Raw genomic sequence first — 25,796 nt, 5'->3', positions numbered from 1 at the left:
GAATGTATTGGTGTGATGGTGAGGTGTCCACAAACTTTTGGCCATATAGTGTATATTTTAAATTTGGGAATCCAAAATAAAACAAGTTGTTTCACTACTGGGTCATGGAAAAATTCTACCCAAAGGTCTTCATATGGGTTCATATGTTGTATGGTGTATTCAATCTTTGTTTGTTTCACAGACTTGTTTTGTGATGTTTTTTTATTCCCCCAGTAGCTACTATATCTGGATGACCTTGTTGTTGGAAGACGGAACGCTCCAAGCTGTGCTTCAGCATGTACTGCTGTCATAGCTTCACCTATTTTATAGGAGAGACTGGGTAAACAAATTCACATACTGTAGGTTATGATGATAAATTTTAAATCACAACAGAATCTAGCTCTCATGTAATTAAAGTTGATTTAATTTGGATGCACTGTGACTGCAAAACATAACTGTTATTCTAGCTACATACATTTATATATTAGAATGAAATCATGTTTTACGATGCCTTTGTGCATCATTACAGAAGTGACAACACATCACGTGCAAAATTAGAAAAAGTGTCAGTGCAAAATGGACAACAAAGCACAAAACAATAAATAAATGCTGAGCAGATGTCTGTACAATAAGGACAATATAATTAATACAACACAATACATTAAATATAATGCAGTGTGTACAGTGATCCTCAGCATAGTAGATTGGTGTGTGATGAGTCAATGTAGAAGAGTAGAAGTACCTGAGCATTAGGAATAAAGTGAACAAGGCACTGTACCTGTATAACTGGTAATACTAGTGTGGATAGACAGTGCATAGTAACATTCCCAAGTATGAAAAAATACAAGGTACACAGATAGCATGCCTAGAGATTAAAGTCACTAGTGTGTTGATGATTGGTTGACAATATATTAGGTATACTGAGGGTCCTGACAACTTGTGGAAAGAAGCTGGTCCCAAATATGGTGGACATACAGTACTGTATGAGAGAGGTAATCTGCAAGCACACCATGACAGTAAAAAGGCACAGAACAGAGGCTTCAGTACTATAGTACTGAAGAGGTCATCACAGTACTACATAAATAGGGACTGTTTTTCAGTCTGCCATAATAATGTTGATGTCACATTTGCTGTCATAAACCAAAACGTACACTTCATGTTAATAGACTGGCTTGAATGGAGTAACTCTTCCAAACTACAAATACAGCAGAGAACTCACACTTACTCACTTTCAATAACTGCTTGAGCAATTTTTCTTGGCCAATACACCTACTGGCATGTTTTTGGTAGATAAGACCGAAGTGGTTTTCCAGCCGGTTCCGGTGACAGGGTACGCTGGCATGTTTTGCTGCCGCTCCTGTTACCATTTTGTTTGCTTTCGTTTGTTTTTTAAGTCATATTATTTTAAGTAACTGCAAGGTTTTTTAAGTTATATTGTTTTTAGCGCCATTACAATTGCGATGTGGTGGTGCCATTTTATATACATTGGACTGTTGTTTTTATTTCTGTGTTCCACCTGGAATAACCTGCAGCGTGCATCGCAGAATCAACGCCTCGGTCCAGCTGCGTGTGTGGATTGTATGACTTTGTGCTAGCAGTGCGCTCCGGAGCTTCAACGCCTTGGCCTTGTGAGTGTGCACTCAACGACCATGGCCCTAAGGTACACTACATGCCAGCTTCTGTCTTTAAAACAGAGCTCTTATTGTCTAGCCAAAGACTCTTCCAAACTCTGTCGAGACGCTGGATTGCTACGTCCTAAACCATATGTCCATCTTTGAGGCGCAGTTTTGCTGTCTCATCCTCTCCTAACATCTTTGTCCCTACCTGTCGACGTAAGACCAACAAACTGCTCCATACTGGTGTTGATCACACTAATTTAATATCGGTTCCCCACATGGAAATTAAACCACTGTCGTTTCCGCCTCAGAGCCTGGCTTATGCCGCATTATTCAGTGCACGGTCTGTGAATAACAAGGCGCTGCTTTTATTGGATTTTCTTACAGATAAAAAGCTGGACTTGTTGTTTTTAACCGAAACCTGCCATAAATAAAATGATGGGCTCCTGTTTAACCAGATCACTCCAGCGGGCTTTGGAGCATTTGACCTCCATAGGCTATCTGGCAGAGGCGGAGGCATTATTGTGGTTTACAACCTGAAGTTCAATATAAGCTCTGTGTCCGTTCCCCAGTTTTCATCATTTGAATGTCTGGTCTTCAGTATTTCCGCTCCTATATCTACCATCATTGCTACAGTCTATAAACCACCTAAGGCTAAGACACGTGCAGCTCTTATGTCAGAATTTGCTGACTTCCTGTCAACATTGAGAATGAAGTTTGACAGAATTTTAATTGTGGGAGATTTTAACATTCATGTGTACCAGAGTGACTCTGTGGCGGTTAAGGAATTTCTGTCACTAATTGATTGTTTTAGCTTCACACAGTTTGTAACTGACCCTACTCATAACAAGGGCCACACCCTGGACCTCGTGATTGCAAACGGCTCGTTTGTATCACAGTTTTCATCTGTTGACATTGGACTGTCTGATCACTCAGCTGTCTTCTTTAATCTGGAACTGTATCATCCAAGTGAGCCTACCATCCGAACAGTAACCTTCCGGAAGTGGAAGTCTATTGATCAGACAGTTTTCTCCAATTCGGTTGTTACCACCTTAAGCGATCTGCATCCCTCATCGCTGGAGGAGAATGTTCTGCAGTTAAATTCTGCTCTTGCTAGTAATCTTGACTCATTTGCTCCCCTAAGGTCACATAAGGTCACATTCGCCCGCTCTGCTCCCTGGTATAATAACAATCTGCGCTCTAGAAAGGCTGCTTGTCAGAAAATCGAGTGCAATTGGCGCCTTACTGGACTGAATGTCTACTATCAAGTGTGGAAGGATCTTCTGGGTGATTACCGAGCACTAATGGAAACTGAAAGATCATCTTACTTCTCTCCGGCTATTGTAAACAATCAAAATAATACCAGACACTTGTTACAAACCCTAAACAGATTGCTCCAAGTTAAAGCTGTTACCACTTTATCTGTTTCTCAGTGTTACATTATCCAATGTATTTCTGTTTGCTCTATGTGCCATTTGTGTGTCTATGTCGGTGGTGGGATGGGTTTCTTTTGTCTCCTCCCCCTTCTCTAGGCCCCGCCTACTGCATGCATCACGTTCTGGCTTGCTAGTGGATGATCACGTCTTGTCCACACCTGCTCCGGCCTTGCGCAACAGGATTGGTTGCCTGCTTGTTTCCGGAAGTATACTTAAGCCTCGTCAGTCTCCATCCCAGGGCAGATCATTACCATTGCGTTGTGTATAGAGAGAAGTGCTTTTCGCCTGTGTATGACCTCATGCCTGATTTGACTTTGTTTATGCTCTGCCCCGTTACGATTCGTGTGAAACACTTGTGTATATATGTACATATTATTTTGTTAATTAACACACTAATAGTCACCTCTGTAAATAGTGCACAGTTAAGAGTGGTTTGTAGGAAGTCGGCGCCATTTGTGTTGATTCTTGTTTTCTCCTGTTTTTGGGTTAGCTAGGGAGTGAGGGAAGACGGTGTATTTTTGTTTTCTTTTCTTGTAGTTTAGTTAGTTTTCTTGTGTTAGGTTAGAGGGAATTTTTGTTTATTATTTTGGCTTGGCCGGCTTCTGAAGAGTGAAACCACTATGTATATAAAAGGTGCTCCGTTTGGAGAATAAACAAAGCAAACGCAATCTTGGTCTCGCCGACCCTTTTCTATTTTTTTATAAGCACAGGTATGAGACCTGTGTGAAGTTGGCCCCCCCACCAACACAAAACATCAGCAAAATAGTCTCAATCGTTTGTGCTTTGTTTGAGCTGGTTTGTGCCATAAAAAATTTCATTTGTGCTGCTTTTTTAAAAATGAAAGAAGCACAAACGAAACTTTTATCAGCACAAACCAGCACAAATGAAGCACAAACGATTGAGACTATTTCGGGTTAATTTGGAGCATGTGGGAGGGCTGAGTGACCCCAGAATGACCTTTGACTATTCTTTTAATATCTCCTGAACCAAAGCAGCACAAACAAAAATTTTTATGGCACAAACCAGCACAAACGAAGCACAAATGATTGAGACTATTTTGCTGACATTTTGCGTTGGTGGGGGGGCCAACTTCACGCAGGTCTCATACCTGTGGTTTCCCTCGTTTCGTCCCGTTTCTCGTTTCGTCCCGTTTCTCTTTCGGCGTGTTTGTCTGGTGGTTTTGTCTTTGTGGTGGGGAGTGTGTGTGTGTACAGGTTATAAGATATGGCAACTAATTTTAACCTGGAGCAGTTTGCTATTTGTCCCACATTAGAGCAGTTTGAGCGATGCTGTAAGGATGATCTGTTGCTCCTTGCGAACTTTTACAACGTATCAGTTACACGGAGCACCACTAAGCGAGACCTCAAAAAGCTGCTGTATGAGGAGCTTGTAAAACAGCGAGTCATGCTTGAGATTACCGAGGCGGGTGTTGCATCACCGGTCAGTGGTTCCAAGGATTTGGCTTCAGCAGAGGCTAGGGCCAAGCCGAGGAACCAACGTGCATAGATCCCGTGGTAGTACACTCTCCATTAGAGGAACCCATGCTCGTGCTGCAACTAAAGAAACTTGACCTTGAGTTAAGTCGTCAGCAGTACCAAGCTCAGCTACTGCAGTTCCAAACACTGGAGCTGGAAACCAAGAAGGAGATAAAGTTGAAGGAGCTGGAGTTAGAGTTGGCGCTGCGAAATAGGCCAGCTCCCGGTTCACCTGCGTCTCCTGCACATGCGCTTCCTGTACCTGTTCATCAGTTCATAGCCTGTGCTAGAGCTTGCGCATCATGGCACCTCGTCTGTAAGTCCTACTGGTTTTGATGTTAGTAAACACTTAACCTAAATGTTAGTTCTTACATTTAGGCAAAGTGAGGTGGACACCTATTTCTCTGTGTTTGAGTGCATTGCTGCCACTTAATATTTGGTCTTTATTGCTACAGTGCACGTTTGTGGGAAAAGCTCAAGAAGTATGTTCTGGTCTGACGTTGGAACAAAGCTTGGAGTATGAAACAGTTAAATCAGCTGTGTTACGGGCATATGAACTTGTCCCTGAAGCTTATCGGCAGAAATTTCGAAAACATGCCAAAACCGCCAGCCAAACATATGTTGAGTTCGCGCGTTAAAAGTCTGCAAATAAGCCGCAAATAAGGTCGTTACTTTTGATCAGTTAAAAGAATTGATCCTGCTTGAAGAATTTAAGACTTGTATTTCTGACAAAATTGTGGTTTATTTGAATGAGCAAAGTCTCTTCGCTCGCTGTACAACGACAACACTGTGACAGTTTGCATTCACTTTCTTCAGTTGATACTGCATTTGAACCTTTTATTCTGGATGGTGTAGTTTCACTCCTCTGATACCGATTCGGACCGTAAACCACTGCGTATTCTGAGAGACACTGGAGCAGCTCAGTCCTTCATGCTGAAAGGTGTCCTTCCTTTGTCTGAACACTCTAGCTGTGGTGGAGATGTTCTAGTTCAGGGTATTGAACTTGGTGTAGTGAAGGCCCCATTGCATATGGTTTATCTTCATTCTGAGGTTGTGTCTGGCTTCATTAAGGTTGCAGTTCGACCTCAGTTGCCAGTTAAGGGAGTTTTGTTTATTTTGGGTAATGATTTAGCCGGTGGAAAGGTTTTCCATTTGCCTGTTGTAACAGACGCTCCCGTGTTGCATCAGAGCGATGAGCTTTTACGTGAGTTTCCCTCTGTCTTCAGTTCCTGTGTCGTGACACGCGCCCAAGCTCGCAAAATGAAAGGTGCTGTCGATATTTCAGACTCTTTTGTGTAGTGACAATCCCTTGTTTGAAAACCAAGATTTGTGTTCTAGTCCTGGGGTTCTTCTTGAATCTAAAGCTTCTCCAGTATTGGAAGAAGAGTGTGGTAAATGGGGTGTTGGGCGAGAACAGCTTGTGGCTGCCCAGAAAACAGATGTTTCACTCTCTCACTGTATGGCTGCTGCTGTAGATAGGGCACAGTTACCTCAATGTTCTACAGCGTATTTCTTTGATGGGATGTATTGATGCGTAAGTGGACACCCCTGAATTCTGAGCATGATTGGAGGTCAGTTTTTCAAGTTGTGCTTCCAAAACCATACCGAACCCAGGTGTTGAGTATTGCCCATGACCATGATCTCGCTGATCACCTTGGTGTGAGGAAGACATATGACCGTGTTTTAAGGCATTTTTTTTGGCTTGCTATGAGGTCAGAGGTTGCTAGGTATTGCCGTTCCTGTCATGTGTGTCAGTTTGCAGGGAAACTAAATCAGGTCGTTCCCCCTGCTGCACTTCAACCTATACCTGTTATGGGAGAACTTTTTGAAAGAATTTTAATAGATTGTGTGGGTCCCCTTCCTCGAACCAAGTCTGGTAATTCATACCTACTAACTTTGATGTGTGCTGCTACTAGGTACCCTGAAGCTATACCCCTGCGCAGCATAAAGTCCCGTGCTGTCATCAGAGGTCTTGTCAAGTTTTGTACCACTTTTTGTTTGCCAAAATACATCCAGTCAGACCAGGGTTCAAATTTTATGTCTGCTCTGTTCAGGAAGGTTATGACACAACTGAACGTGCGTCATCAGGTTTCTAGTGGTTATCACCCAGAGTCCCAGGGTGCATTAGAACGCTCCATCAGACATTGAAGTCTATGCTTAGGACCTACTGTTTAGGTCAGCGAAAAGACTGGGATGAGGGGATTCTCCTGTTATTATTTTCTATCCGTGATGGTGTACAAGAGTCACTTGGTTTCAGTCCTGCCGAGTTAGTCTTTGGGCACTCTGTTTGTGGACCTTTAAAGGTTTTACAGGAAAAGTTCCTGTCTCCAAGTCCGGTGAAACCCCTAACTAGGAATGTCCTAGATTATGTTAGTTCCTTTCGTGAGCGCCTACATACTGCTTTTGAGTTAGCCAAAAGTTCTCTGGCATCCTCTCAGGCCTGTATGAAGGCTCGTTTTGATAAAAAGCCTGTGGTGTGTACATTCCAAGCGGGTGACAAGGTTTTGGTTTTACTGCCATTACCTGGCTCTGCTCTCCAGGCTAGGTTCTCAGGTCCTTATGTTATTGAGTCTCAGTTGAGTGATACAGACTATGTTGTGAAAACCCCTGACCGGAAACGAAAGTCTCATGTGTGCCATGTGAATATGCTCACGCCTTATATCTCTCGTGCTACCATGGATGTTGGCTCTTCAGTTCCTGTTGTCATGTCAGTAGCTGCTGCCTCTATGAGCATGCCACCATCTGAGTATTCTGCTGAGGTGGATGGTCTCAGTTTAGGTAGGGCTTGTTTTCCCTGTGCTCAGTTACCAAACTCTGAATGGCTGGCAAATATCCAGTCTAAACTTGCTCACTTGTCAGAGCCAGCCCAGGGTGATTTAATAAGTCTTTTAAAGAAATATCCATCACTTTTTTCTGATACCCCTTCTCATACTACTGTCCTCAGACATGACATTGATGTTAATAATAATGCTCCAGTTAAACAAAAATGCTTATAGGGTTAATCCCGCTAAACATGCCATTATGACAGAAGAAACAGACTACTTGCTTGAGAATGGTCTTGCTGTGCCTAGCTGTAGTCCCTGGTGCTCGCCCTGCCTGCTAGTTCCAAAGCCTGACAAAAGCTATAGATTCTGCACAGATTATATAAAAGTCAATGCTTTAACTAAAGCGGACTCATTTCCCGTCCCAAGAACGGAAGATTGTGTTGACTGAATCGGAAATGCAAAGTTTGTCACAAAACTGGACCTTCTAAAGGGTTACTGGCAGGTTCCACTCATCCCACGTGCATCTGAGATTTCTGCTTTTGCTACACCAGACAGGTTTCTTCAATATACGGTCATGGCTTTTGGTCTGAAAAATGCTCCAGCTACATTTCAGCGGCTAATGGCACAGGTATTGGGAGATGTAGAGAACTGTGAAGCCTACCTCGACGATGTGATCATTTTTACAGACACCTGGGATAGTCATATTTGTGTGTTAGCCTGTGTGTTTGCTGGTCTCCAGACAGCTTCTCTTACTCTGAACCTCAAAAAATGTGAGTTTGGTCATGCCACCGTAACCTTGGTAATCTCGGTAAACAGGTTGGACATGGTACTGTTCGCCCACTGGATGCTAAAGTTAAGTCCATTGCCACTTTTCCTGCGCCTAAGACGAAAAGAGATCTTCGACACTTTCTTGGGATGGCTGGGTACTATAGGAGTTTTTGTAAGAATTTTTCAGATGTTGTGTTGCCTCTCACAAATCTCCTCCGTAACTCTGTTTCTTTTATATGGACTTCTAGCTGTAAGGCTGCTTTTGAGGCTAAGATGTTGTTATGTAGTGCACCTGTTCTTTCTTGCTCCATCTTTTGTGAAGCCTTTCAAACTTGAAGTAGACGCCATTGGTACGGGTGCCGGTGCTGTCTTGATTCAGGAAGATGCTCAGGGCATAGATCACCCAGTTAGCTTCTTTTCTCACAAGTTTAACTGTCATCAGTTGAACTACAGCACTATTGAGATGGAGGCCCTTGCCCTTTTGCGTGCGCTCCAGCATTTTGAAGTTTATATTGGTTCCAGCTCTGACCCTGTTACTGTTTTTGTAAACCACAAACCCCTAGTGTTTTTACATCGTATGTCAAACAGCAAAAAACGGCTCATGCAGTGGTCCTTGATTGTGCAAGGTTTTAACATAACCATTCAGCATAAGAAAGGGTCTGAAAATGTTGTGGCTGACTCACTATCTCGGTGTTATTTTAATGACATTTGTGAACCTGACGTTCACTCATAAGGGAGGGGGTGTTACGTTATCCAGTGTATATCTGTTTGCTCTATGTTCCATTTGCATGTCTATGTCGGTGGTGGGATGGGTTTCTTTTGTCTCCTCCCCCTTCTCTAGGCCCCGCCCACTGCATGCGTCACGTTCCGGCTTGCTAGTGGATGATCACGTCTTGTCTACGCCTGCTCTGGCCTTGTGCGACAGGATTGGTTCCTTGCACAGTTCCGGAAGTGTACTTAAGCCTCGTCAGTCTCCATCCCAGGGCAGATGATTGCCATTGCTTTGTGTATAGAGAGAAGTGCTTTTCGCCTGTGTGTGACCATTTCGCCTGTGTATGACCTTATGCCTGATTTGACTTTGTTTATGCTCTGCCCCATTATGATTCGTGTGATATACTTGTGTATATATGAATATATTATTATTATTATAATATTAATATATTATTTTGTTAATTAACACACTAATAGTCACATCTGTAAATAGGGCACGGTTAAGAGTGGTTTGTAGGAAGTTGGCTCCATTTATGTTGATTCTTCTTTTCTCCTGTTTTTGGGTTAGCTAGGGAGTGAGGGAAGATGGTGTATTTTTGTTTTCTTTTCCTGTAGTTTAGTTAGTTTTCTTGTGGTAGGTTAGAGGGTATTTTTGTTTACTATTTTGGCCTGGCAGGCTTCTGAAGAGTGAAACCACTGTGTATATAAAAGGTGCTCCATTTGGAGAATAAACAAAGCAAACGCAATCTTGGTCTCGCCAACCCTTTTCTTTTTTTTTATTTTATTGTAAGCTGCGGCCCGACCTAGACTGGGTCGTAACACTCAGCAACTATGTAATTCTTTTCTTCAGGCTTCCAGGGCTTTAATGGGAGAAAATTAAAAAAATATATTCAGTTGTATTGGTTCTATGTCCACTCAATACACATTATTAAGACAATACACATTATGTTCTTTTTGTGTGTTTATTTCTTGAGAAATAGAAGAGAGAAGCTCGAATGTACAGCGAATGTCCAATATAAACCCAACTTTAATGCGGTGTACGCGGTTTACAAAACTGAGGGCATGGTTTACACGTGGCTGTATTTTTTTTTCTTATCTGACACTAGGGGGCTCCGTACTATTGCATAATAATATGCAGTAAAATAATAATGGTAACACTTTACAATAAGGTTCAATTTGTTGTTTTAGTTAACTACGTTACCCAGTACACTACATAAGTTAACATGAACTAACAATAAAAATACATTAACTAGGATTAATAAATGCTGTTAATGTCAATATAAACACAAACTAGCAAAATTTAAAAATCACATGTTATATTTAACATTAGTTAATGCATTGAATGCATCTACTAGGTTAGGGTTAGACCTAAGCAAAACCGAAATCCAACCTAATCTAACTTTACCTAACTGAAATCTCAGGAAAAACTTAGGTATTTAGGTGAATATATTTTAAGTGTTACCACTACTGTTTTATCTAATTTTTTGTCCTTTCTGTCTGATCTCTGTCCAGCTGATCAACGCTGACCTGCAGCTGGACTCTCTCTCTCTCTTGGCTGCTCAATCTCACAGGCCTGGGTGAATATATACGTCATCAGCTGGTTTATTTGGCCATCGATGTTACAGCTCTGCTGGAATGTCTCTGCTCTTCACCTGTACCCACAGGGTTTCCTTATTCTCCCGCTTATCGTATCATTCCATCAGTGACCTATGTTCATGCTTCCCCTCAAACTTAAGCTCAGCTTCTTCTCATAACTTCTGTGGAGGGCCTGTTTATTCTTTCCTCTGATGATGATAATAGCTTTGCTACAAACACATCATATGACATTTCACCTACAAATTATTCTTCTACAAGACCCATTCCCTCCCCGGAATATGTGTATGATAGTGATTCTCAATAAACTACACACTGTTACCCTCGTGTTTTCCTGTATCTTAAATTTATTCCCACAAAAGATAGACAACTGGCAACAGCTTGAAGGAGATGCGTGCAGGGAGGCGATTTCCTTCCTTGTCCACACAGCTGATGAAGCTGAACTTATGCAAAAGATGAAGGAAACTTTTAAGCATAGACAAGAACTGGTACACAACCCTGAAAGATCATCTGACATCCTTAATATCTTTCCAAGATTTTTGGATGTGAAAGGATTGGTGAAAATAATGTTCCTTCTCTTTCTTTTCAAAGATTAAGGATTTAAGTGTGTATTTTATATATCCTGTTTTTTTGTAATTTTTTTATATTTCTTGTAAGGACACTCGGGTCATGATTACTACTTGAGACTTACTCATAGATTTATCACTCGCGCTCACAACTCTCCCATGTGTCATGTGTCATTATCAGACCTGAACTGTGTCACAAATAATATCTAACTTCATTCAAACATTCATGATTTCTTAGCCTATCAATCTTCTCACATGCACACTATACATTTTGGATGTAAACTATTAATAAAGTCCTAAGTAGCCTTTCGTATATCTTGAAATATGCTTAATCATTAGGTAAATCAGGACTTTGCTCTGCTGTGCAATGCTGAAACATCCAACAAGTTGCTTGAGAGGTGGGAGACCTCATTCAAACACAAGATTATCAACGAAGCCAAGTCACTTACTTCAACAGCAGAAATTAAGTGTCTTCTCAGTGCAGTAGGGGGACAAGGATCTGAAAATGGTAGGCATGATTTGTGATGTCATAGTTTGAGATTTGCTCTGGCTTCTTGTATTCTTGTATGTTATTGTGTGTGTGTGTGTGTGTGTGTGTGTGTGTATATATATATATATATATATATATATATATATATATATATATATATATATATATATATGTATATATATGTATATATATATATATATATATATATATATATATATATATATATATATATATATATATGTATATATATATATAATCACTCAGATTGGGACAGTGACATTTCATCTATTCTGCTACTGTTGCTTCTCCTGCCACCTTCTTCAGGGAGGAAGAAGACTAAGTCCAGCGGAGGCTGTTGATAGGCTTGTGCATTTCTATAAGGTAAAACTCACAATACTGTTGTGAAGTCTTTGTGAATTGTATTATTATTATTATTATTATTATTATTATTATGGTTAGATACTTGAAGGAATCAATCACCCAAAAATGTAAATTTGCTGATAATGTACTCATTCTCAAGTCAACTATATCCAATATCAAATCTCCCCTTCATCTCTAAGATTTTAGAAAAGGTTGTAGCAAAGCAGTTATGCTCGTACTTAGATAGGAATAACATTCATGAAATGTATCAGTCAGGGTTTAGACCTCATCATAGCACAGAGACAGCATTAGTTAAAGTAGTAAATGACCTTCTACTGACCTACGATCAGGGTTGTGTCTCTCTGCTTGTGTTACTCGACCTTAGTGCAGCTTTTGATACTATAGATCACACTATTCTCCTTGATAGATTAGAAAATGTTGTTGGTATTAAGGGAACAGTCCTCTCCTGGCTCAGGTCTTATCTGACCGATCGTTATCAGTTCGTAGATGTAAATGGTGAATTCTCCATGCGTACTGAGGTTACTTTTGGAGTTCCACAGGGTTCTGTTTTAGGCCCACTGCTCTTTACTTTATATATGCTACCCCTAGGTCAAATTATTCGTAAACATGGAATTAGCTTCCACTGTTATGCTGATGATACACAGTTGTATGTTTCAGCGAAGCCAGAGGACAGACAGAAGCTTAGTAAAGCTGAGGATTGTGTAAAGGACATTAGACATTGGATGTTAACTAACTTCCTTCTACTTAATTCTGATAAAACAGAAATACTTTTATTAGGCCCACGTGTAGCTAGAAGTAATCTTTCTGATCACATGGTTACTCTGGATGGTCTTTCTGTTTCATCATGTGCAGCAGTTAAAGACCTTGGAGTGATTATTGACTCCAGCCTATCATTTGATGCTCATGTAGATAATATTACTAGGATAGCCTTCTTTCATCTCAGAAATATTTCTAAAATAAGAAACATATTGTCACTACATGATGCGGAAATACTAGTTCATGCATTCGTCACCTCTAGATTAGATTACTGTAATGCCTTACTGTCTGGATGTTCCAGTAGGAATATAAATAAGCTCCAGTTAGTCCAGAATGCAGCTGCTAGAGTCCTAACTAGAACTAGAAGGTACGACCATATCACACCGATATTATCAATACTGCATTGGCTCCCAGTAAAATCTCGCGTTAACTATAAAATACTTTTATTAACCTATAAAGCACTACATGGTCTCGCGCCACAATATCTAAGCGACCTTTTGGTTTTATATAATCCGCCACGCCTACTTAGATCAAAAGATGCAGGCTATTTGACGGTACCTCGAATAGTGAAGGCTACAGCAGGGGGAAGAGCTTTCTCTTATAGAGCCCCACAGTTATGGAACAGTCTTCCTATTAGTGTTCGGGACTCAGACACAGTCTCAGTGTTTAAGTCTAGGCTTAAAACGTATTTGTTTACTCAAGCCTACCCTGACTAGATTCTGTTCTACTACTTCGCAGTCATAATAATCTTTTTTCTCCCTCTCTCCTTTCGCCGAGCCCCACATGAATTTATGGAGATACTAGAGATCCAGATCCTTTCTGCCTCTGGATGGAGCTCAAATCTTCTCTAATTCCAGACTGCTGGGACTACGGCTGCTCCTAAGGCCATACAGACTTCATATAAATCCATAATTAACTTTTTCACACTATCTGTTGTTACCCAGATGAGGATGGGTTCCCTTCTGAGTCGGGTTCCTCTCAAGGTTTCTTCCTCTTAAAACATCTTAGGGAGTTTTTCCTTGCCACCGTCGCCACTCAGAAGCTTGCTCAGTTGGGATAAATTCGCACCTTTAATATCTGTATACCATGTTGATATTTCTGTAAAGCTGCTTTGAGACAATGTCTATTGTAAAAAGCGCTATACAAATAAAATTGAATTGAATTGAATTGAATTGAACTATGATGTATGTGACTTTCTTTCTAAATTCGAGCTCTGCAGGACAATAGAATGCAAGTGAACAGATGTCACCGCCTTGAGAGTCCAGTTAGACAGTGTCACAGTAATCCACGTGACTCCGGTCAATCAAGTAATGTCTTCTGACATGAATCGATAAGTTTTTGTGAAAAACAAATCGCTAATCAAAATGCTTTTAACTTTAAATCTGTGCCGCTTGTCAGCTCTTTGAATAACTGTACTTTTATTACTGTGACGCTGTCTAAATGTATATTTTGGACTCTCAAAAAGATGGCACCCATTCACGTGCATTCTATTGACTTACAGAACTCGAATTTCCTTTGAAAATTCTTTGTGTTCTGATGAAGAAAGAAAGTCATATAAATCATGGGTGGCCTGAGGGAGTATCAGAAAATTTTCTTTTTCGGTTGAAATATTCCTTTTTTGAAGGTGTCCTGAAGTTGCCAGTAATAAATAAAGAATGATACAAACTGGTTTTATTTTGCACATATTGAATTAAGAAGGTTTGATGTGTTTTTTAATTATGATTATAGCACATTTTTCATCACAAAGTCTGAATATGTTAAGGACCACATTTCATGGATTTCATTTTACAGATTTCATCATTGCACATCATAATTGGTATATTTTTATTTTTAATCAAATTTTTATTGTTGCTGTTTTTTTTTTCTAGTCATCCACCAGTATTAAAGGCCATCTCAGTGCCAGGGAGGGCTGCCAGGCGTATCTGCTGGCATTAGGAAGGATCAAGGTCAGGATTGACAAATTCTACATGGTTGTGGATAAGCACCTCATCCCATGCACAGGAACCAGCTCCTTGAGTGCTATAGATGAACTCTTCAAAGTCCACTATGTGTTCAACCTGTTGTATGAGGAAGCCTTTGTCAACATCTTTACTTTCCTGTAGACTACAATCTACAACATTGATGTTGGTCTTACCAGTGAGTCTCCCAGAGTCAAGGAATTGCATGCAAAGCTTTTGAACTAGGTTAAATGTTAGTGTTTGTTGTCAAAGTCTGCATGCAAATAGCCACGAGAGTCACGCACAGATTCTATACTTTGTTAAAGTTTAAGTTATTATGAGTGCAGCGTGGCTGTAGCCGACAGTTTTGTGGACAAACTTTTCACAGAACATTTCTCAGAGCATCACCAGGCATTTAAAGTACATATATGTGACTTGGGTGAACTTGTAAAAGCCTGGAGTTTGAAGTTCTACAGGCCTTTTGATCTACAGAGTCCATATGGGTCAGATGATGGTGAATATATTGTACCTCAGTTCATGCTGGTTTGTTACATCTAAGATACTGTGTTGAAAATATAAGTTCAACTCGATACAGCAACTGATATGTTAGCTGTTCTTTTATTGACGAGTACACACATTTTAAAGGTATGCATTTTTAGGCATAACGTGTATAGATTACATTTTATTACCTCAATCTGGGTATGAACACTACTTAGTGTTGAAAATAACTCCCTTAGGGTTGAGCTAGTGACACATTTAGTGTAGATTCAACACTTGCTTAGTGTAAATGGAGCCTGTGAGGAGTAAAAATCTACACCAATGGTGTTAACAGTGAACATTTTCTTAGTGTTGAAAAAGCACTGAGTGTAGAAAAAATAACACTACTTAAAGTGTAAATTTAACTCTATTTAGTGTGGACCTATATAAACTCTGGATACGCATTGATTTTCACACTGTGAGTGTGAGTATAACACTTTAAAATTTGCTGTGTGTGATCAGTTAATCAAACAGACTGTCAATCAGTGATTCTTTAGCTTTTTTTATTTAATAAATACAATGAACTAATCTATATGTTACCCAGTCAACATCAGCAGTTAAGTCTGGTTAGCTATGACCAGCTTGACCAACACTGACCATCTAAGACCAGCCTGACCAGCTAAAAAAAAGTGGCCAAAACCCCTCTAAAACCAGCCTGCTCTACCAGCTATGACCAGGCTGGAAGACCAGCTAAGACCAGCCAACCAGCTTAGGCTGGTTTTTTCAGCAGGGAAACAGGCAAGGGTCATAGATCAGGCAAACAGGTCAAAACAGGCAAGGCAGAGAATCGAGGTCAATGGAGTAAACAAAGTCAAAACCACAATATCAACACTTAGTAAGGCTTGGTAACGACAGACACAATAACAACTAAGCGTATACTTCGCAAAGAGATTGTGTTCAAACAGTCTCTATATACTGTGGCGTGAGTGTGTGTGAACTCCAGAGAAGGTGTGTGTGTGTGTGTATGTGCGTGCGAGTGAGTGCTTGCATGCGTGAGGGAGGGAACCATTACAGGTACTCCTTGTCTTTTGATTTCCTATTTGTGAACTCTGGTTGGTAGATTGGTTTTGTCGATGTTTGTTTTATGTTTGGTGACTTCAGGAATGATTTGTGCAACCTGGCCTTCAGCCTGGTTAAATTTTTCATGTTTTAAAACTTTCGTTATACTCAGAAGACATATTGACACTATTTGCCATTAAAGTCTACAAATCTATATTTGTAACTACAAATGTCACAAATGAACCCCAGTATAATGCTGAAAATGATAAAATGAAAATCTGTGAAAATAAAATAGGATTTCATCAAGTAATTCTGATCAGAAGGTCATGAATTCAAATCCCGGTACTACCAACCTGCCACTGTTGGACCTTTGAGCAAGGCCATTAACCCTCAACTGCTCAGCTGTATAAAATGTAAGTTGCTCTGGATAAATTGTGTCTGCCAAGTGTCGTAAATGTAAAATGACAATATGACATTTTCATATCTTCTATGTCATATTATCTTGCCAATTATGCAGCTGTATCCTGAGTGGAAGTTTTTTGTTTTGCAGCACATCATACATGTTGATGCACTACATGGTCAGTTATATGCTGTTGCATTAAGATTTAAGAACACTTTACAACAAAGTTTACTAAAATAGCAAAAAAAAAAAAAAAGCCCATAGCTCTTGCAATGAAAAGAAAAAAAAAAAACACATCATAGGTAAATCAATTAGGGAACAACTGTAATTTTACATGTCTGACAAGATGACAATATATAAATAAACCTTAAATAGAAAGTCCAAAATAAGGAATAAGTTAATAGTGATATGTTTCTAGTAATAATAGTATAGCTTAGTGTAGGTGTTGATATTCAAAGCAAAATAATAATTCATTAACAATAGTTTACCAATCATAGGATGTTTTGTATGAAACAAGCCTAAACCCTTCCATTATGTAAGGTAATGCATCGTATAATTGATAAGTGAACCTAACCTACTTTATCTATATGTTCCTTCCATCAATTGATGTTATTCAGTGGTAACTTTCTCTCTTATTAATTACCAAGCACTTGCAAGTATTTGAAATAATTACATTATATGGCCAAAGGTATGTGGACATCTGACCATCACACCCATACGTTGGCCTTCCTCAAACTATTTCAACTAGAAAGCACACAATTGGACAAGTTGTCTCTCAACTCTCAACATGGACAGACATAAAGTTCAAGCGGTGGCAGAATGGCCCATGCCCCGAACCATCAAGGAGTTGCAACGGTTCCTCGGCTTTGCAAATTTTTACTGACGTTTCATTCGAGGGTTCAGTACCATAGCACACCACCTGACGTCCCTTCTACGGGGCAAGCCAAGGCAGCTCGTTTGGACCCCAGCCGCCCAGGATGCCCTGGACAAGCACAAGAGGGCCTTCACCACGGCTCCCATCCTCAGGCACACTGACCCCTCCAGACCCTTCGTCATGGCGGTTGATGCCTCGGAAACAGGAGTAGGGGCCCTTCTCTTCACAGAGGCTCGGAGACAAGCCCAAGCTCCACCCTGTGGCGTTCTTTTCCTGCAAGTTATCCTTGGCAGAACACAACTATGATGTGGGGAACCAAGAGCTCCTGGCAGTCAAGCTGGCCCTGGAGGAGTGGAGGCACTGGCTGGAGTTTGCCACACACCCGTTTGTTATCTATACTGACCATAAGAACCTTGAGTATCTGCGGTCGGCCAAACATCTCACGCCTCACCAGGCCCGCTGGTCCCTGTTCTTCTCCAGGTTCCAGTTTACCTTGTCCTATCGGCCAGGAGTGAAGAACACCAAGGCCGATGCCCTGTCGCGGCTCCGCTGCCTGGAAAGCCGAGCGGACCACCCAGATTGTATCCTGCCCCCCTTCTGCAATGTCAGCGCCATTGAGTGGGCTCTGGACCAAGCCATAGCACGTCTCCCCAGGTCGCAAATCCCAGCAGCATGCCCAGTCGGCAAGCAGTTTGCCCCAAAGCGAAACTGACTGGAGCTCACAACCTGGGCCCACACGGCACTAGCAACGGGCCACCCGGGGATACATCGTACCTACCGGTTATTGGCCGAGAAGTACTGGTGGCCCAACGTGTCTAGGGAGGTACAACTTCATGCTCTATGTGCGCCCAGGCCAAGGTACCGGGGGCACTGCCAGCCGGTAAGCTTAAGCCCTTACCCATCCCGGCATGACCATGGTCCCACCTGGCCCTAGACTTCATCACCGACTTACTGGAGTCGCAGGGAAACACCACGATTCTAGTGATTGTTGATCGCTTTTCAAAGTCCCTGCACCTCATCCCACTCCCTGCCATCCCATCTGCCTTTGCCACTGCCGAGCTACTGTTCCAGCATATGTTCAGGTACTTTGGGATCCTGGAAGAGATTGTGAGTGATAGGGGGCCGCAATTTACGTCACGAGTCTGGACCAGCTTCATGTAGAAGATGGGCATCACCATTAATCTCACCTCAGGTACCACCCCCAGGCTAATGGACTGGTAGAGCGGGCAAACCAAGAGGTCGCAATGTTCCTCCGGACCTTCTGTGCCACAAACCCAGAGGATTGGGGCCAATTCCTCCCATTGGCAGAGTATGCACAGAACTCCCTGCGACAATTGGTAACACAGCTCACCCCATTTCAGTGTGTCTTGGGCTACCAGCCACCCTAATTCCCCTGGAATGCCAACCCCACTGACTCGCCAGCAGTTGTTGAGTGGTTCCACCGGAATGAGCAGGTTTGGGAAAGCACACACCAACATCTAGTGCAGGCCTCGCACACTGCCAAGCGAAAGGCGGATCGTCACCGGAGGGACCATCCCAATTACCAACCTGGGGACAGAGTGTGGCTCTCCACAAAAGACCTATAACAGCCCCTCCCGTGCAGGAAACTTAACCCCAGGTATATTGGCCCCTTCAGAATCAAGGAACAGATTAATGAGGTCACATATCAACTGGAACTGCCCAAGCACAGCCGCATCGCTCTGATTTCATGTCTCTCTCCTTAAATCAGTTATCCCAGGTCCCATTAGACACGGTGGTCCCGGGTGACTCCCCACCGGAGCCGTTAGAAATCGACGGCCAGCCAGCCTACCGTGTCCGGACCATCCTAAACTCCAGGTGTCGGAGAGGTAAACTAGAGTACCTGGTGGACTGGAAAGGATATGGCCCAGAGGAGCAGTGCTGGATCCCATCCCAGGGCATTCTGGACCCAAGCCTGCATAGGGACTTTCATGCCACTCACCCAGCAAAACCAGGACCGCAGAGGAGAGGGAAGCCTTGAAGGGACTTGGCTCCTGGAGTGAGCCCTTCACGTCACTGCGAACTCACGACTACAGTTCCCAGAGTGCAGCGCGAACTACAAACATGGCCGACGAGGACTACACTTCCCATGCACGCACACGCTCGCATTCTCCAGAATTCTGATTGCAGACACCTGCACTCAATCAGAGACGCACACACAGTATTTAGGTCAGGCTGAGAACAATGGTGACTCGCGAAGTAAATGCTCAGCAGTCACGTCTGTCGTTCACCAAGCCGTCATCTTCGTTTTGGATTTTCCTGGTTCTCGGATAATTGCCTGTATTTGGATTATGATTCCCTGCCTTGCCCAGTTTTGTCTGTTCACCTGATCGACTGACCTCTGTCTGTTTTCTGAATTCGCCTTCAGCCTGATCCTCGCCTTCCTGTTTTTGCATCACCCGCGCTTACTTGAAAACAAGGTATCGTAACAGGTAATGAAAAGCCTTTTTATAGACCATCAATTTACTAACCCAGCTGATATTAATTTGCACAGATAGGAGGTATAATTACTTTCTAACTACTTACGGATTTCAGCTGGTTCCTTGCCTTACCTTGCCTTGAAGAACTGCTTTTTCTTAGCGTGTCATTCCACTTTATTACACACAACTTTATTCATGGACTTTAATGTTGTGAATTCTTTATATTTGCAGTTCTTGAATTAATACTTATGTCTGGTGAAAATTTCATGTGAATAACCTCATTGGAAATATATTTACTGAAAAAAATGTTGACTCATTCAATACTTATTGGCCCCAATGTATTTAAATGCACTGTATTATCTATATTATATATATATATAAAACCTTCTTTACGGTCACTATTGTGGGACTAAATGGGTCAGTCAGTCAGCTGCAGAAAAGTTTCATTTTTGCATTTTGTTCATTTTGTTCATCATACCCTTTATATCTCTTTATACATTCAGAGGGTGGGACCCACTTTCAAATGGGGACATTAATTGGTTTCACTAGAGGTGAGTGACAATTCCTCTATATAAAACGAGCCTAATCATTTGCTGCCCTTCTTGATTGGTGGACTAGCATATAGGGATGTTATGGAGACCCTACTTTGAGGCCTCCAAGGCCCTAGGCAATTGCCTACTCTGCCTATTGGTAGAGCCAGCCCTGAATACAGCCTATATGTAAATTTAACTGTTGAATTGACCTCTCACTGGAGGAGAGTGGTACTAGGCATGTCAGTGGGGAATGCTGTTATGAAATGCTGATAAACCACATATTTGAATGCTTTTATTCAACAGATCAACCACTTATGGGAAATTTGCTAAATATATATGCAGGCATTTGGATGTCTTTGACAGAGCTATTATCTGCTGTTGAAGGTATAGTTCCTGGCACACTTTAGTTTCAGTTCAAATCTTAAAAAAACAGGTAATCAAGGCTGCATCTACATGCCAAAGCATGTGAAAGTTAAAGGTATATTAAAGTAAGCTTGAAATTGTAACTCAGTAGGATGGAAGATCTAAAAGAAAGCACACACCTGCTAATACACCTAATTAAACTCAGTGTTTCATTGTCAACTTTAAGAGGTGTGTTAGAACAACATACAAGAACTGGGAATCCCTGCGTAATTTAAAATTAAGGGAAGTGCTATCCAATTATATGTTTAATAAAGGCAGGTGCAGACATAGGATAGCAGTCATCTCTTATCAGATCAGATTATGCATTTGAAATTCCATAAGTGTTGGCAGCAGAGTCACGTGACACGCCCACAGTATTTGAGATATATTTAAGAAGGGAATGAGTGTGACTTCTGAGTGTGAATTCTGCTCAGCTGTAGTGTTGAACATCACTGTTAAAAGGTAAGACTACTATCTATTGTCCATAGCCTATGACACAGATTTGCACTATTAAAAGAACAAATTTGAATATTATTTTTTATATTATTAATATATATTTTTTTTATTCGAAAGACGACAGTCAGGATGCTTTAAGACATTATGACATATTTAAACACTGTCTTATGCATGCAGATGAATGTACAGCTCGTGCCATTTCTCATCGCCTGTCTGCTATCCACTGTTTGTAGTGAAGGCTCAGTAGGTGAGTGATGTCGACTTGACTGCTCTATACTTACGACTGACAAATTGAATTTGCCTTTAATTTTACACTAGACATTTCTACTTCTTCTTCTTCTTCTTCTTCCATTGTTCTAATCTTTTTTTTATGTCACCTTTTCAGAATTCTGCTATAACTCGCCAGAATGCAGTAAGTATCCTTTTTTCTACCAAGTTGCTAATTCTTTTCTGATTGCATAGTCTGTGTATCAAAATGGTCCCTATATGTGCAGAAGAGGGCTGTGTCGGTAATGAAATGTGTATATATGTGTATAGATGCATAGCTTATATTTAATTAAATAAATTCCTAATTTCAAATTATAAAAGTATTAAAATAGGATCTAGTGAAACTCACTTAGTTAAAAAAAATAAATAAATATTCACTGCAAATCTGTAAAATAACAATGTTGCATGTTAAATCATACAAAATGATTAATGGTGGCAAGCTTATAAATGTGTAGCTATTCAAATGTGCATGCACATTTTAAGTTAATTTTAATAAATAAAAGTTATTATTTATTTATTTGTTTATTTATTTAACTTTTTTAATGTTACTTTTTATTAATCAGTTAATGTATGATAAATGAATATATATTTACATTGAAGCAAAATAGGGTTTGTTTGTTTTTTTTTGGTCAAATCCTGTTCTAAACAGACCACATTAAAATCCCAAACACATTCCAACCCTCTCTGCAAGCTGATCCATTAATTATAGCAATTGACTACTTATATATAATTTTTTAAGACCTAATGTTCTGCTTTGCTATCTGGTGAATATTAAATGTGGAGCTAACATTATTAAGGCCAATTCGCATCCCATATTATTTTAATTATTTTAACCTGAACTGTATTTTCTCACAGGACCATATCGTTTTTCACAAGGGGCACATCTTGACTTAAACAGAGATGCATAGAGCATACATGCAGTTTCTGGTAGGGAATGTAATCAGACACATGTACACCTGTGCAGCTCTACACACTATAAGCACTATAGTAAACAGTGAAAGTGAGCAATGAAACAATCTGAGACACAGCTAAGAGTATAAGTTAGGGGTTTTTGCATGAAATTGGAACTCGGCACAAATAAGATGTGAATAATAGACTAATTCTGCTCTGCATTTTGCTTGTTTTGCAATTTTATATGATGGGTTTCTCCTCAGATGCAACCACATGGCCTACTACAGCAACATTCAATTGCAATGGCACTCGTCAGTCTCCTATCAATATTGTGACTGCTGATGTGAAGGCTGATAGTAACCTGACAGCTTTCAGCTTCACTGGCTTTAATGACAGCTCCACCCTCCGAAACATTAACAACACTGGAAAGTCAGGTGAGGTCTTTTTGTAAGATGACTCAGGTTTGTAACATGAGATATTGTTCCTTCGTGGTCCAGGTTGACTTTATATAGAAACCTGTGTTGCTTTTTGCTTGTTTGTTGTTGTTACTTTTTTAATCTTTCAGTGGCAAACATCATGCCACCTAGTTTATTATATGTACAGTCATGGGGAAAAGAAAGTACACCCTCCTTCAATTCTTATCAGGTCATAAATTACAATTGTGTGGTCCTCAGCAACTTCTATGAACAAGTAAATAACCTCAGGTGACAACAAAAAACCTCAACATAGTCATTTTTTTAGTTTGCAAAATTGCATCTGAATAAACCCCAAAAGTTCTGGAGCAACATCTTTTGGGCTGATGAGACCAAGGTGAATATGTTTGGACATCAAGCACATCACCATGTTTGGTGAAAAACTAAAAACAGCGTATCACCACAAACACCTGTCATGGTAGTGAATGGTGGTGGAAGGGTGACAATTTAGGCTTGTTTGCAGCCATAGGACCTGGGAAACTTTCAGTCACTGAGACAATGAATTTAAGATAAGATAAGATAATACTTTATTAATCCCCAGATGGAGAAATTAGTGTGTCACAGCAGCAGCCAAAAAAAAGACAAAAAGAAAACAAAGAAGAGATAGTAAGGAGAGCAATACATTGATATATAAAGAGTATATACAGGATGTATAAATATGTATAGACATAAGCACAAACTCTGTATACATTATATATATATATATATATATATATATATATATATATATATATATATATATATATATATATATGTGTGTGTGTGTGTGTGTGTATATAATCTCTATATATACACACACACATACATATGAGCAGTATATACAGCAAGCAACAATGTACAGTCCAACTATGCAAGTAGCCCATGTACATATCGCATATGTACAATGGTATGATCAGTGTGTTCATATAACAAAAGCTTTCACTTTATAGCTGAATATTCTTCAGACAAATATGAGGCCATCTGTCCAACAGCTTAAGCTGGGCTGAAATTTGGTTCATTCAACAGGACAATGATCCCAAGCATACCAGCAAATTGATACCTGAATGGCTAAAGAAGAAAAATATCAAGGTGTTGGAGTGCAAGTCAAAAGCAATTATTGTTCACATCAAACATCAGACTGGGGAAAAATTTGATCTCTCTGGTTGATACCAGATAGGCTGATTTGAGTATTATTTTAGAAATTGCTGATCTCCTGGAATTTTCATGCACACCAGTCTGCAGACTTTACACACAATGATGTGAAAAACAAAAATACTTTGTTGATGAGAGAGGTCAGAAGAGAATGGCCAGACTGGTTTGACTCTAACTGGAAGTCTACTGTAATTCAAGTAACCACTCTACAACTGCAGAGAGCAGAAAAGGCATCTTAGAATGCACTATGATGGGTTTGGGTTTCACTCCTGTCAGCCAAGAATCTGAGGCTACAGTGGGCACCCCTGGGTAGATATTGCTAATAAATTCAAATGAGACACTGATTTGAAAATTCTTTGCCTCTTCAGTCAACATCGATCTTGATGATCAAAAGATGAGCGTGTCAGGAGGAGGCCTTCAGAACACGTACACTTCCAAAGAGTTCCACATTCACTGGGGCAACGGCTCCTCTTTCAGTGGATCTGAACACACTGTGGATGGCAAACAATATGCAATGGAGGTGAGGCAGCTGTTGGTATAAAAATTGTGATGATATTCTAGACTCAGTGATTAATTAAAACTTTATATTGTATTTGTGTTTTTCTCTTTCAGATGCACATACTAAATCTTAGGTCTGATGTATCCGTGGCTGCTGCCAATGACTCAACAGCATATGCTGTTCTTGGTTTCTTCATTGAAGTAAGTCCTTGCTGTACCCTTATACAGTTGCCTTGTTTCCCTGACAACTTGTAGTTATTACATTGTGGCTCTTTATTATTATATTCTTAGGCAACCAATGACAGTGGCAAACCAGAGAGCTGGAAGAACCTCACCTCATTCTTATCAAAAATTCCTAAAAAAGGTACAGCTATAATTCTTGTGTAGTGAACCGATTGAGAAGCTGCTTATTTGCACACCAAAGAAAATTGATCAATGATAATCTACAGGTTATGTGTCATTTAATTGGTCATTCAGCACAGGTGTAGAGACATACCGTTTAAATTCCATTATAGTACATCACAGTTATTTAAACCAAAATGTTTTAGATGGATTCAAATGCATCCCAAGAAAATGCTACCTGCACCAGTACTTCAGCTCCTGCAAAGCCCAGTTGTCCACCATTCCTTTACCTTTATAAGGAAAAGGACTTCTTCAAAACAATAGCAGCAGTAACAAAGCACATGTGACAAGTACGTTGAATTCATCAAAGACTTTGTAACTTTGATGATTAGGACATTTGCTGTAATTCCAATCCAATTCCAATCAGTCTTACAGTGTGGGAGAGAGGAACGTAAGGTGTTTTGGCTTGAGATAAACACCAGATCAAAACCCATTTGTTTCCAGCAGGCACTGAAATTCCTTACACCTTACTTAACTGTTACAAATTGAAACAAACTTGGATTTAGGGCATCAGCGTAAAATTAATAATGTGTGACAGGAGAACATGATCATCTGTGAAATTATTTTATTTCTTTAAACTATTTAATCTCTTCTTAATTGCCAGGTTAAGTAAAACCAGCAGCAGAAACAACACCTTATTTTAATACTAAAATGTCCTTTTTTCTTCATTTTAGGTGACTCACTGGACATTATGAATCAACTTACTGTAGATAGTCTGCTTGAAGGAGTGGACCGGACTAAATATTACCGTTACCTTGGCTCTCGGACTACACCAAAGTGTAATGAAAGTGTGGTATGGACTGTATTCAAAGACCCAGTCAAAGTCAGCAAAGATTTGGTAAGTCTTCAAATTATGCACCCTGCTGATATTTAGTTCACTGCATGTTATTTCATTACATTCATTCATTTGGCAGACATCTTTTCCAAAGCAACTTTAATACAAGTAGGGATCTGAGCAATTGAACGGTAACAGCCTTGGTCAAAAGCCCAAGCACTGACTCTCTGGCAGTACAGTCAAGTTA

The 25,796-nt window shown here is 40.4% G+C and overlaps 1 protein-coding gene and 1 pseudogene across 1 annotated transcript in view; both read left to right on the top strand.

Moving 5' to 3' along the window:
• Positions 1-4,255: 4,255 nt before the first annotated feature.
• On the top strand, positions 4,256-15,114 carry LOC128617303 (uncharacterized; annotated as a pseudogene).
• Positions 15,115-22,517: 7,403 nt separating this feature from the next.
• Positions 22,518-25,796, top strand: part of LOC128617302 (carbonic anhydrase 4-like) — a 12,400-nt gene continuing 9,121 nt past the window's right edge. Inside the window, exons 1-5 of the mRNA XM_053640381.1 lie at positions 22,518-22,704; positions 24,243-24,394; positions 24,487-24,573; positions 24,664-24,736; positions 25,449-25,612. Coding sequence (XP_053496356.1) covers positions 22,518-22,704; positions 24,243-24,394; positions 24,487-24,573; positions 24,664-24,736; positions 25,449-25,612 — 663 coding nt within the window. The remainder of the gene's footprint in view (positions 22,705-24,242; positions 24,395-24,486; positions 24,574-24,663; positions 24,737-25,448; positions 25,613-25,796) is intronic.

This window comes from Ictalurus furcatus, chromosome 13 (assembly GCF_023375685.1).
Source record: "Ictalurus furcatus strain D&B chromosome 13, Billie_1.0, whole genome shotgun sequence".
Classification (NCBI taxonomy): Eukaryota; Metazoa; Chordata; class Actinopteri; order Siluriformes; family Ictaluridae; genus Ictalurus; species Ictalurus furcatus.
The sequence above is the reverse complement of the archived record's forward strand: the minus strand, read 5'-3'. Positions and strand labels throughout refer to the sequence as shown.